A 12,613-nucleotide genomic window follows, 5' to 3' on the forward strand; every position below is an offset into this window, starting at 1 on the left:
GTGCGGCTCTGGACCAGAACGGTGGCTAAATGCAATAGAAATAAAATAAAGTCTGCCAGACAGACGTAAAAATGATGTGGAAACAAGAAAAAAAAGTGTTTGCAGAGGCGACAGAAACAGTCCACTGATTTTTTCCAGTCTCTGCTCCAAAGCTGAAGCCGGGAGGTTTCTCAGCAACAATTCTCGGAGAGAGGATCTAGTGGCTGATAGTTTCAAAATGACTTTAACATGCAATCGATGGATCAAAGCCACAAACACTAAAGAAAATCGGAAAAAGATAATCTCACAAAAACACCACAGCAGATACTGTATGATCTGATCAGATTATGGATTACACCTTTAAAAGTGACACAACATCACAGTGTTCCCCTTTCACTAGCGCTGCATCTGTTCAAAGCCCCCAAAGTCCGAGCTCAGCATTATCCGCTGTAGCTGAGGCCAATGGCACCGTTAGGCACCCTTCCCACTTTGTGCTGCACATGCACAGTTTCGAATTGATGAACCCCAAATTCAGGCAAGCTGCCCAAAAACATGTCGGGATGGGATCTGGAGCAGCAGAGACTTGAGTGACTCAGGAACGTATGTGGCACCGAAATTGTCCAACAGCAAGGATCATTTTGTGATGTGTCACAACATGAGGCTTATAGCGGGGAAAAAAACCAGAGTCAGCTCACTGTAAACAAAGACCGGTCTGATGAGCTTTGTGATAGAGCTTGTCAGATGCATAGTGAGGCTGGCATAGTTGTTGTTGCTGCATGGCCAAACCAATTCACTGGGTTGTCCTCAAACAGGAGCAGATTTTTAAAGGTTTTCTTAAAAGAAGTCTCCACAGATTTAACACTACTCTCATGTAACGTTGGGAGGATCAAAATCAGGGCAGCAGAATCAGGGACGTCATCTTTTTCTTCTTACTTGTTAAACACAGACACCAGCATCGCGCACAATGCAACTGGACCAGTTCAGTCTGAGGTTCTGGTGTGTTAGCCGCTAATGTAGCGTCGAGCCTCAAGCGGCGTTGAGGAGCTGAGGTCTGTTAAGGTCAATACTCTCCACACCTCCAGATGTTTTGTATTATCAAACTTTTAGTCTTCAGACCTGACGTGAACTCAGATCACATCACTTAAGGCAATTGACCAGAAATTTCACAGCGTCTTATGGAAAGTCTGCAGATTCAGTACAGATATTGGTGCACATTCATTTGACCTTGGATAACCTTCAAGCCACCAGAAGATCCTGTTTCTGTCTGATATCCTCCAGCAACTGAAGAATCCATTTTTCTAATTGTTAACCATATATCTTTGGGATACAAAGATGCACAGCATCGCATTTACTGTTGCTTAGGCTACAAGTCTTAAAAGTTGGGAAAGTCACAACAATAAATAGTTTCAGGGACTTGCTGATAGTATTATGAATATAGGAAGAAGATCCCTGAAGAAAATAACTCCTTAACTAATAACTTGGAGCCATCAATCCTTCTACAAGCAGGAGTGGTGTCACTCAGTGTGATGTACGTCCAGAAGAGACTATTTTGTATGAATCCCACTTGATCAGTCTGTACCATGCTTGATAATACATTTTCCAGGCGACAGGCCAAGATCTTAGTTAAGTCATTAGTTAACAATTAATCACATTTTCAGGTTGACAATCAGAGGTGGTTTTTTGTGTCCTTAGCGCCTCATGAATATTTAAGGGGAGTGATATGTAAAAGGACTTATATATGTATCTTGTTATATTGTCTCATGGATATCTACACACTATCTATAGTGCTCCATCTGCATATATCTAATTTCTGTTAATATTCTTGCAATTCGACATCTTACCCTTATCTGGAGTAAACAGCCTCTAACAGTAATTCCTCAACAGAGGCACAGTCTCTGGTTTGCGCCCTCCCACATTAAAATCAGGGCACTCTGTTCCTTACAGAGCTGCATTGCTCCAAAGTGCAGGGTTTAAAGGTGATTAGGTTTGGAGATTGGATGTCCGCTTCCTGTGTCGCCAAACACTCTGACTCAGCTGACGGGAGCGCAGACACCCCCTGGGGGCCGTTTCCTGGACATCTGAACCCCCCCCAATGCAGAGGTCAAGGTTGATTGTAGCAGGTCCTGGTGGAAACCCTGAGTCAGAGCGAGCGCTGCTCTCAGCCACAACCACCAGCGTGCACCAACCACAGAGCCTGACGTGACAGAAACAGCTATCTGAGCTAAGGCGCTACTTTTAGCTGCTGCGCTGCATGTGCATCTGTTCCTGCCAGGAGGGGAGGGGCGACTCAGCTCATAACCCCGTCAATTAGCCGCTTTGCAAGAGGGCCACTTATCATGCACCACCCATCGTCTATAAAGCCGCCTGGTGTTTCCCTCTGCACAGCTGATTGTTGTCAGGGGCCTTCCAGTCTGCAAAATACAGCTGCTGGAGGAAACTCAGCCGACAGCAGAAACCCACAGGCACACACAGACAAAACTCACTTGACCAAAGCACAGAGAGGATTTGCATTGCAAAACAATGCTTTAGTCAGTCTGACCATTGCACGAGACAGAGGGGCAAACTGAGCTGAAACGCTTCCAGTCAATCTCAAACAGAGACGCAGCAGAGATTTGTTCAATGACTCATCTCACACACCTTTTTATCAAATCTGTTTTTCTCCCTGTTACTGTACTAACACACAACCACCATCTATTGTAACTAGAGCTGGGAAAAATAACGCGTTATGATTAAATTACAGGATTAATTCGTTATTTTTTTTTTAACGCATTTAACGCATGCGCACAAGGACCTTCCAATATACCCACAATTCCGCCCACCCTGCACTAGTCGCCGCTCTAATGCAGTCAGACGGCAGCTGCCATTCAAACAAACAAACAACATGGATAATTCTGATGAACCTGAGAACCTTCTGGAAGGGAAGATCGTGTTCCAAAAAAACAAAGATCGAACATTCAATAAAACCAAGGTTATATGCACACTCTGTTGGAAGACGTTATCGTTTCACAGTAGTAATACCAGCCTAAAGTACCACCGCAACACGAAGCGCTGGTTGGCGAGGGGCGTTCAAGTGCAATGCGCCAAACCAGCTTCACTCGCAGGACACATTGGGCAAAAGAAGCGGTCAGCTTTACTGTCATAGAATGTGAACAAGTTAGTTTGCCTCACCAACTGGCTGAAGAACGACTAGCTAAGAGGAACTTGAGAGGCATTAGATTGTGTCATGGTGTGGTTAATGGTTGTTTGACAAAAAATATAAAAAATTTCAACCATCCTATAAAAAGAATGGCTAAGAAGCTCAAATCATTTCTGTTTGATTTAAAAAGAAAAGAAAAAGGTTGTATTCAACCATACAATGGCTAAGAAGCCTGAAATCTGTTTAGGATGAAGATTATATTAATGTTCCATATGGAATAGCAAAGAGAACTGCTAAAGAACTGCTGAGTTGCAGCACCATTGTTTTGTTTATTTATGATTATTAAAAGAAAACATGTTAAATGTATATATCCGTCTTTTGTCATAAATTGTTTGTTTTCACAAAAATATACAGAGAAATCGGTAATGTGATTAATCATGATTAATCCATAGAAACCTGTGATTAATTTGATTAAAAATTTGAATCATTTCACAGCCCTAAAAATAACCTTAACATCAACCCCAGGAATGAACCACACGCATTCCAAACCATCAGTCATGTGTCCAGTCTCGACAGTGAGGAGCTCTAATCTGCCACACAGGACTTTGTGAAAAAAAAAATCAAGGCCATATTAATCCGATTAGCTGTTCAGGTGCAGAGCTCGAGGGAGGAGAGGTGTTGGATAATGACACCTCTCCTCTGGGCCAAATCATGTGGGAAACAGCAGCGTGGCAACAGCAACTCCCACAGCTCCCGAGACAGTCGACTACAAACTGATCTGCAGCCAGCGAATTTATAATTTACTGTATTTCCTTCCTTTTCTACCACAAGAGCAGAAGGAAGGTTTGTATTTGAGGAAGGCTTGTATTAGAAACAGTCCTTTATTTACCATTCCATGTGTTTAATAAATTCGTTTATATTCTTGGTTACAGTCTAATATGAAGCCCTACTTGCTCTCTGATTGGGTCGGGGCTGCAGTGCGAGTTACAGCGAGCAGAGCGGTGAAGTGAACCAGGGGAAGTGAAGAGAACGTGACTCGTTACGTGCTTCCCTACCTTTCTTGAACTTGTGTATCGGGAGTTTCTTGAGCTGATCCTTGCGCAGGCGGCTCCTCCGAGCTCTGTGTCGATCCTGGACAAACTTGGTTATCTAGTCAAAGCAAAGAAAAGATAGAAAACTGTCACATCTTTTAAAAACCAGCACACAAAAACCAAAGTCCATAAGTACAAAACAATTTCTGGCTCCAAAGCAATATGGTTACATAAGGACAGGTAAAACATTGCAGGTTCTCAGGAGGAAAAAATCCTGTAATAACAGATATTTTTTCCTTTTACTTGGCAATCATCTAATTTACAGATCTACAGTTACCATCTCGCAGTTATAGGCCTCAGCCAACCGTGTCTCTGCAGAAACTAATGACGACACAGTGAAACTGACCTTTGACCGTTGGCATATGAAACGTCATCACTTCCATTATTTTATCCCCTCTAGTCATTTTATTGAATGTTTGCAATAAGTGTTTAGGTTCTTAAGTTATGGCCAAATAGGGACTAAGACCCCTGACCAAATTAGATTCAGTTCATCTTTCAATGAGTTTGTGCCGGATGTAGGGGAGATTTCTCAAGGCGTTCTTGATATATCACAATCTAACAGACATGAGGTCACAAAATCTGAGCAGCTCAGTTAAATTGAATGTTTCTGCTGAATTTGAAAAAGTTCCCCCAGGGCATACTTGAGATATTTACAATCGTGTGTTTACAAGAATTTGAAGAACGTGTAAGGAAGGACATACGCACAAGCAACGTCAACTCACAAAGCCTCTGGCGATGGCTGTCGGTGCAGTGGAATATTGAAAAAAGTAGAGGCCATCTACCTTTTAATATAGCCCCACTTTTGTTAGAGTTGTATTCCAGGTCCCTTCGATGTACCTACCATGAAAACAATGATGAGGATGAGGCAGATTCCCACGATGATGAGGAAGGGGATCAGGTAGTATTCTAGTGGCAGGCTGAAGTCTGACATGAGGACAACGTGTCCCCTGGAAGAACAAGCAGAGCCACAGTCAGGTCAGGAAACATTTGGTACCCAACACGGGAATGAAGCAGATTGTCCCTATCAGACGCATTCAAAGTAACAGAAACATGTCTGGAACTTTGAGGTGAAGGGACGTGCCTGGGTAGAACGTGCAAGAGGCTGCACATGATGTCAACTTGACCCTTATCACCAAAAGCTCAAATCTCCTTGTCTTTTAAGGTTGAAATAGTCTTCAGCATCTTTTATCTGTATGGCTAATCTTTTTTTTCATTCCAAGATATCCACATTCTTTTTTTTTTTATCAGTTTTGTGTCCTTCACAGAAACTTCCTCAACACACCCACTTACTCGCTGTGAATTTCCCTGCTGTATTTTCACATGGGCAACCTCTGACAGTTTATGGCCATTTTACTCTAGGGGTCTGAAAGGAAAGGTTCTTGAAAATACAAGCAGCAACTGGCTCGGACATTTGTGCTCTCACACACAGCCCCTCTGGAAAATTCCAGGAAAATGTTGCAGAGTTCGGTGCATGGCTGAAAGCAGTTTGATTGACAGTGACAACACAGAGGCTGAATTATTTCTGTAATCAAAACAGCGTATTGTTGTGAGATTCCACATTCCAGATATTCCTTATGGAACTGTTCAGTTAAAAATGCAGCAGTGTGACAGTCAAACAAAGGTTCCTTTATCGGTAAAATGACATTTCACACTGTTAATTAATGAAATACGTTTTTCACAGAACTCCCTCTGTGGTAAATCTCTGCTCCGGTTAATACTGTTCCAGCTAATTTGGTTGACAATGACAAAACCAATACCATGATGTGAGTTCCTTCCTCTGTGAAAGCAAAGACAGTCAATTTGATTTGGATTGTTCACACACACACACGCACGCACACACCCACATACGCACGCGCACACACGTACACACACACACACGCTGATTCAAAAATGGGATCTAATTGCTCTCTGTGCTCCTCTGACAGGCTGAGACACTTCATTACCACATTATCACCCCAGCAGCAGCAGTGACAATACATGAGAAGACAAATCCTCTGCACTGATATGTTACAGTGAACGCTGCCGGCTGAACATTTGATCACACTGTACAAAGCCAGGAAGCACAGAGTGGACAGGAGAGACAGTTTGGAGTGAAGCGGCTGAATTAAGCAGAGATCTCTTCATGAGGTTTCACTGAAGGAGTCATGATGAGCAGAGCTAAACAGAACTGTTACTATTTGTAGTGATGGCCCAAAAAAATGATATTCAGGTTTAGTCTCACCCCTTGTCATATGTGTAGCCTTCTTTCAGAGAGTTGGCCGTGTCCACACCAACAAACACGGAGGGAATATCGATCTGCTTCATAACATCCACTAAAAAGGGAATTGAGACAAAGAAACATCAATCTTCTCACCTATTGTTTCAAAATCTACAGCGAAAATGAAATAAAACAGGAATTCTCTCTATCATAATAAGAAATATTAAAATGGCTCACAATTTGAGCTTTTATTCTTTTGGATTTGAAGATCATGAGATTCATAACAGATGATTGGTCTATTGACAGAGATCACTAGGCAACTTTTAACTTTTTGAGCAAAACTGGACAAAAACCTGGTTCCAGATTCTCCTATATAAATATGAAATTGTATTTGTGTTCTGTGACATTCAAAATGTGATTGCATTTGTTTTCGAAAAGCTCTTTGACACATATGGACGCCTGAAGTGATAGGATTTCACCTATCACCAACTAGCATTACTAAGTGTATAGATCACTTTGTGTTTATGAAGCCTCCTGGAAAAAATGATGACCCTGCTGCACATTCTCACGTAAGAAATGGGGACTGAGATAGCTGGTGAGACTCAAGAGGAAGAAAACCCCAGACACAAAACTGAGCTCAAAAGGGCAACTAGGACTCAGAGGCAGGGAGGGCTCCGGTGCTGCAGGGCATCATAACCTGCCTCAAGTACATTTGGAGACTATAAATGAGTTCTTGACTGTATGTTTGCTTTAGTTTCCCTCAGGCTCAGACTAATAGAAAAACAAATCCCTTTGTCAACACGGAGATGCACGAACAGAAATCTGTGTACGATGCTAAATGCCTCTGTGTTGGGGCACAGAGGAGGAGGTGGCTACTTACGATCGTTGGATCCCATGCTGATTAAGTCATTGGCGTCCACATTGTGAACAATGGCCGCCTTGTATCCCGCTTTCTGGGCGTTGAGGACCTGAGGGGAGACAAAACATTGACGTCTTGGTGGTTAAATGGATCCACGCTGGTACAAACACCTGGTGGTTTGTCAGTGGGTTAACCTGAGCTGCTACTATTGGATTATAAAATAGCTCACTGTGAAGGTGGTAAGTGTCATAGCAGCAGTTTGTGTGTCGGATAATTTGACCAAATATCGTCCCACTATAAGAGAGAGAGAATCATCAAACCACATTAAGCACCGACATAGAAACAGAAACCAGTTGTGGTTGGGAGGGAGAGGGTCCTCTGATTCTACTAAAAGGCTTTTAGCTGTTGAGCCAGAGCATGGCGTTAATATCAATGTACGATCTGCGAGCTTCAATCTATTCACTCAAAACAGAACGATACATGTACCAGTGCGAGTATAAAGACGCCATCTACGGCTGATGTGTATGAAACATTAATGTAGGGTTAGTTAGGGAGGATGTGCTCTGCCGCAAAGTCAATTGGTGCTTGAATTGTTTTGAGGCAATTGGTGCTTAAATAGTTTGGTCATCATTACCGTAACTCTACTGTGAATTGTCCAATCAGCACCAAAATACTCAGGCTTCAGCCCCGACCTGAACAGATCTATTAGCCTGTTTGTAGGGATAGCGGCACCTATTGGCAACAGGAAGCAAGCCTAGTTTTACAACTTTAATACAATTTACATGAAATTTTCACCGTGTGGTCTACGCTTGATGGTGTGGGCCGTAATGCATGATTAGTGGCCGTGGCGCAGCGTGATGGATAGAGGAAGTGACATGTTTATCTTTCCTGCGGTGCACAAAACGCATGCAACACCGAGCCGTTTCGGTGTGTGTGCATGTGCATGTGTTTGTGACTGTGGGTTGTGCATGCAGGAAAGTACAATCACTTCCTTAAAGGTAAGATTTTGTTGATGAAGTGACAGAGGAGGATGAGTTGACTTTGTTTTTATGCTTTTACAACTTGCCGGAAACATTAAAAAGTAAAATGGTGACAGCAGCCGTGCGCTTTGTGTGCTGCGTCACGGATACATGGGAAACTGGTGTAATGAGGAGCTTTCAACTGTGAGTCTGTTTTTGTGGCTCTGACACACTATAGGAGTTTCAGTATCCTGACCAGCCATTGTTGTGGCTCATGGCTCACAACAGATGTGGTGGAGGAAATAGGATGTGGTGATATAATCCTGGAATAAACCATTATGTGCTTTTACACAGTTAGAGATACAGTTGGGATGTTGAACGTTTCTCCCACAACTGAAGGGAAAATACATTTTGCATAAGGATCATGTAAATAATCACTGCAAATATGTAGGAGTGAATGCACTGTTCTGTTTTCTTTGTTCCTTCCTTTAGTTTGGTTTAGTGGTGCTGCTCTACCAAATAGATATTTAATAAGACGCCTGTAAAATATGTTAACAAGTGTGGGTGCTAGCTGGCATTAAATGCAGGTGTAGACTGCAGAAGGCTTATCACTGTGTCCCAGTTGGCGGTAAAGCCTTTTCCACATTGAAAATGAATGTAATCTTTGTTATTTGCAACAACAAGGCTAAAAGAAATACATTTAATGAGATTAGCTTTAATCCGATTAGCTTTTAAACAAATTTGACCCATTTGGACATTTGAAAGGAACAAAAAGTTAGAAAATTCATTCTTTGTCTGAATTTGTTTTTATTGTTCCTAAAAAGTTTTTTAAAAAGGAGGTCATGCGGTTTTGCAGTCAGCTTTGATTTATGGCTTAATTGGCTATAATGAAACCTTCGATTCAATACAGTTGTTAAGTCCTTCACTTTCAATTCAGTTAATTACTACGAGGCAGGTCCCACAAACTTTTGCTTTTGGCTCTCACATGTCCAGGACCGATCCGACAAGGTGGGCACTGCCAATAACATGAGCTGTGCAAATGTGGGTGTGTGTGGGTATGCCCTGTAGCTTGACCAGGCCTCTTTATATGAGCATTGTACTCTGCTGTGGTGTAGGGAAATCAATTTAGATCTGTTAGGGCTCAAGTGTGTGTGTGTGTGTGTGAGTGTGTATTTTGGCCTGCCCATGGACGCCACACTGAGCAGCTCTGTCTTTTGTCCGTTCCTTGTCATTGTGATTTTATGCACAGGCATACGTGAAGCAGCGCGTTTGGCAGCCACAGCATTGTGAGCCCATGTGGTTGCCTGTGAGAGCGTTATTGTGTGGAGGTATCAATGGCTGCTGTGTGTGTCTAGAGGCACGCTGCCTGGATGAGTGACACACACACAAAATACTGCATCTGGGAGTGTGCATGTGCATCTGTTCTGAGGGAGGAAAGTGGGCTAGGTGAAGGCTACGGTTGTAAGATATCACAAACAAGCATTAGTCCATATTTTTGACATTTTAAAGTCTTTAAGAGTCAAATTTTGGCTTTTTACAGGTTCATGATTTGAATGTGGGAGATTTACTAAAACAGAGGCTGGAATGTCCAAAATACACATTATTCATCTCAAACCAAACAATGCTGCGTCACCTTTTTTCAACCGAAACACTCTTTTAGGTATTGGTATGCCTCTGACCGCCTGCTCTGATTGGACAGCGGCTTAAGGCATGAGTCCGAAATCTTGTGCCCCTTTCCCAGAGGTTTCCTCATCAGCTGTGAGAACTGCTGTAGCTACGGTAGCAATGGCGTCTGTACGGCCATACAAAGTTAAGCAATATAACCAGTAAACGGGCAGGTTACATGGAGCAGATGTTTTCTGTTGGACTCCACCATAGCTGCAGACTTTGGTCTTTGTAAATTAGCACAGCCTTTCCATCCATTAGCTGTACCGCCTAAGTTTTGAGGGTGACAGGTCCCAGTTGACATTGGACGAGAAGATGTGTTAAACCCTGGGCAAGTCCCCAGCCCATCACAAGGCCAAAACCTTTACACCAACAAAAAACTTTGTGAAAGTACAGTTTGTAATGCTTTAACTATTGTCTGTTAAGTACTTGGGAGAGCACCTGATGTTACTAATTTTGTTGTACAATGACAAAAAGAACTAAACCATGCATTCATCCAACCAACCATCCATCCATCCATCCCCACATCCATCCGAGTTTGACTGACTGGAAAACACTGGCTAGCGAACCATCCTTTAAAATGTCACACTTTAAGTCCTAAAATCGACTTAACTTATAAACCAGTCAAATGTAGGTGTTGACAGTTTAAGTCAATGGGCCTGGCGAATACTCTCAACACTAACTGCTCTGTTCTGTGACTTTTTAGGAGGGTTTTACAGTGTGACTAAGGAGCCACTCTGGCTGTGTGCTGTCCAGATGCCAGTGTGCAGTGTGGTCTGTCTGCCTGGGATCTGCGGAGGAATTCAACCTCTGCTGCTGGCTCACCCTTGTGTTTGCATGGGCAAGATAAGGACATTCAGTGCATTCCTGAGAACCAAAGAGAGGGAGGACGCAGCGGAGGGAGAGGCAGAAAAGGAGAGAGGGAGAGAGGAGGGAAAGGGAGACGTGAAACCTAGAGAATAAAACTTGAGCTAAACAAAAGCCACTAGTTTCTCCTCGACCACATGCAGACCATTGTGAGCTGGAGCTACATCTTCAATGTCAATTTAACAGCATTCATTAGGCAGAGCAACTGTTGTAATCCCTGTGGGAGCACACATTAAATTCCTGCTTTTTATCCTACACAATATCCCTCTATACAACCAGCTTCAGCTAAAGGTGGGGAAAACATCGAAACTAAAATATAGCTCTTCATAATTATTGAGAACATTTTCATGTTTTTTCACATGGCAGTTTCCCCGAACTGTTATTGTGCAGCTACAGTGGGAGAACTAAAGGTTAAGTGTATTCCTCAAGGGCATCTCCACATCTTTTATTGTCATGTGACGGCATGACTTGGCTGCAGCTCTAGCTCTCTTTTTTGTACGATCAGGCCTTGGACTAATAACAGTTTGGAAATATAATAAGCATCCGATTCTTGTTTTCTCCCCCTTCGTGGCACCCTGCCGTGTGCTGACCAAAGTCTGACTCTGCCTGCTGCACAGCCGCAGAGGGTTTATTCATGCTATTGACTAATATGGATTTTTATAAGGCAGACTGGACTCGGCTTAATTGGATGATGTTTTTAGAGCCGAGTGACATTAACAACCTGCAGAGGCCTTTACTCTGGAGGTTAAGAACACGGTGTGATACACTGTATAAGTGCTCGTTAATTTGAATTGAAATTGTTCCAACTGGACTGCTTCTGAAAGATGAATCAGATTGATAATAAGTCAATATATTTTGTGTAATGTTTCTGATTCCGATAGAAATATCTAACTATCTCTATTAAATAACTGATAAATTAATTGTTTGAGAATTAAAGGCAAATTGAATTGAAACCAGGCAGCTGCTGCACCTGAAACTTTCCTACAAATGTCCGTTTTTAATTCAAACGAACTTGATGAACCCATTTTATTTAGCCCATTGAGGCATTTTCAGTTTTCGTGTCCTTCATTCAGAAGGTCGCAGCTGCTGGAGGCCGACAGCTCTGGACTGTGTATTTGTGTCGAGCAGCTTCCTGTGAATGTGTGGGACTATGTGACAGAAGGTGTTGCTGAAAAAATAAAAAAAAAACATTTCCACAATCACTGAAAAAACAGTGTTTGTATGTACAAATTAAAGTGCGTCAGACCTAACTTGTGCCGGTCACAGTCGACTGGAGCTGTGTAAACGGTGCCACCTGGAGCTGCCTCGCTCAGTGGCACTGGAGTTAACTGTTTACATCCCCAAAAAGAGAATAAACAAATCTCTATGTGGGTCTTATTGCTCAATAAATAGATTTCTAATCGATTAAAAACTAAAAGTTCACAAAAATGTTGTGAAAAAAATAATTAAATAATTATGTCCTGGTATCATCTACCCACAGAATGACTGACTATGGCATGGCATATTCCAGCACACACAGGTCTAATGTTTCTGCTCCTGTAGCAGGATCTGTAAGAGTGGTGGTGTGGATAGAGACTGCTGATAGCATCACTCATTACTGCTGTATCACACCACCTACTGTGTGTGTGTTTGTGTGTGTGTGTGTGTGTGTGTGTGTGTTGATAATGACTGCATCCTCACTCATGTGTGTGTGTGTGTATCTGCTGCCAACACTGCAAAGCCTCCTCATCCAGTGCTGCAGCTGAAACATAGACTCGTCTTCCCCGCCTCTCCTTTTTTTCCCATCTCGTCTTCCTCTTGCACCACCAACATCATCTGCTTCACACACTCTTCTCTTTTCTACTGGATCTCTCCCCCCCC

At 42.6% G+C, this 12,613-nt stretch overlaps 1 protein-coding gene across 1 annotated transcript in view; it reads right to left on the minus strand.

The window, feature by feature from the left end:
* rnf13 (ring finger protein 13) overlaps nt 1–12,613 on the minus strand; it is a 35,613-nt gene that overhangs the window by 5,814 nt on the left and 17,186 nt on the right. Inside the window, exons 5-8 of the mRNA XM_062395695.1 lie at nt 7,284–7,371; nt 6,428–6,518; nt 5,048–5,153; nt 4,171–4,264 (exon numbers count right to left, since the gene is read on the minus strand). Coding sequence (XP_062251679.1) covers nt 4,171–4,264; nt 5,048–5,153; nt 6,428–6,518; nt 7,284–7,371 — 379 coding nt within the window. The remainder of the gene's footprint in view (nt 1–4,170; nt 4,265–5,047; nt 5,154–6,427; nt 6,519–7,283; nt 7,372–12,613) is intronic.

The sequence above is a fragment of the Platichthys flesus genome, chromosome 9 (assembly GCF_949316205.1).
Source record: "Platichthys flesus chromosome 9, fPlaFle2.1, whole genome shotgun sequence".
Lineage (NCBI taxonomy): Eukaryota > Metazoa > Chordata > Actinopteri > Pleuronectiformes > Pleuronectidae > Platichthys > Platichthys flesus.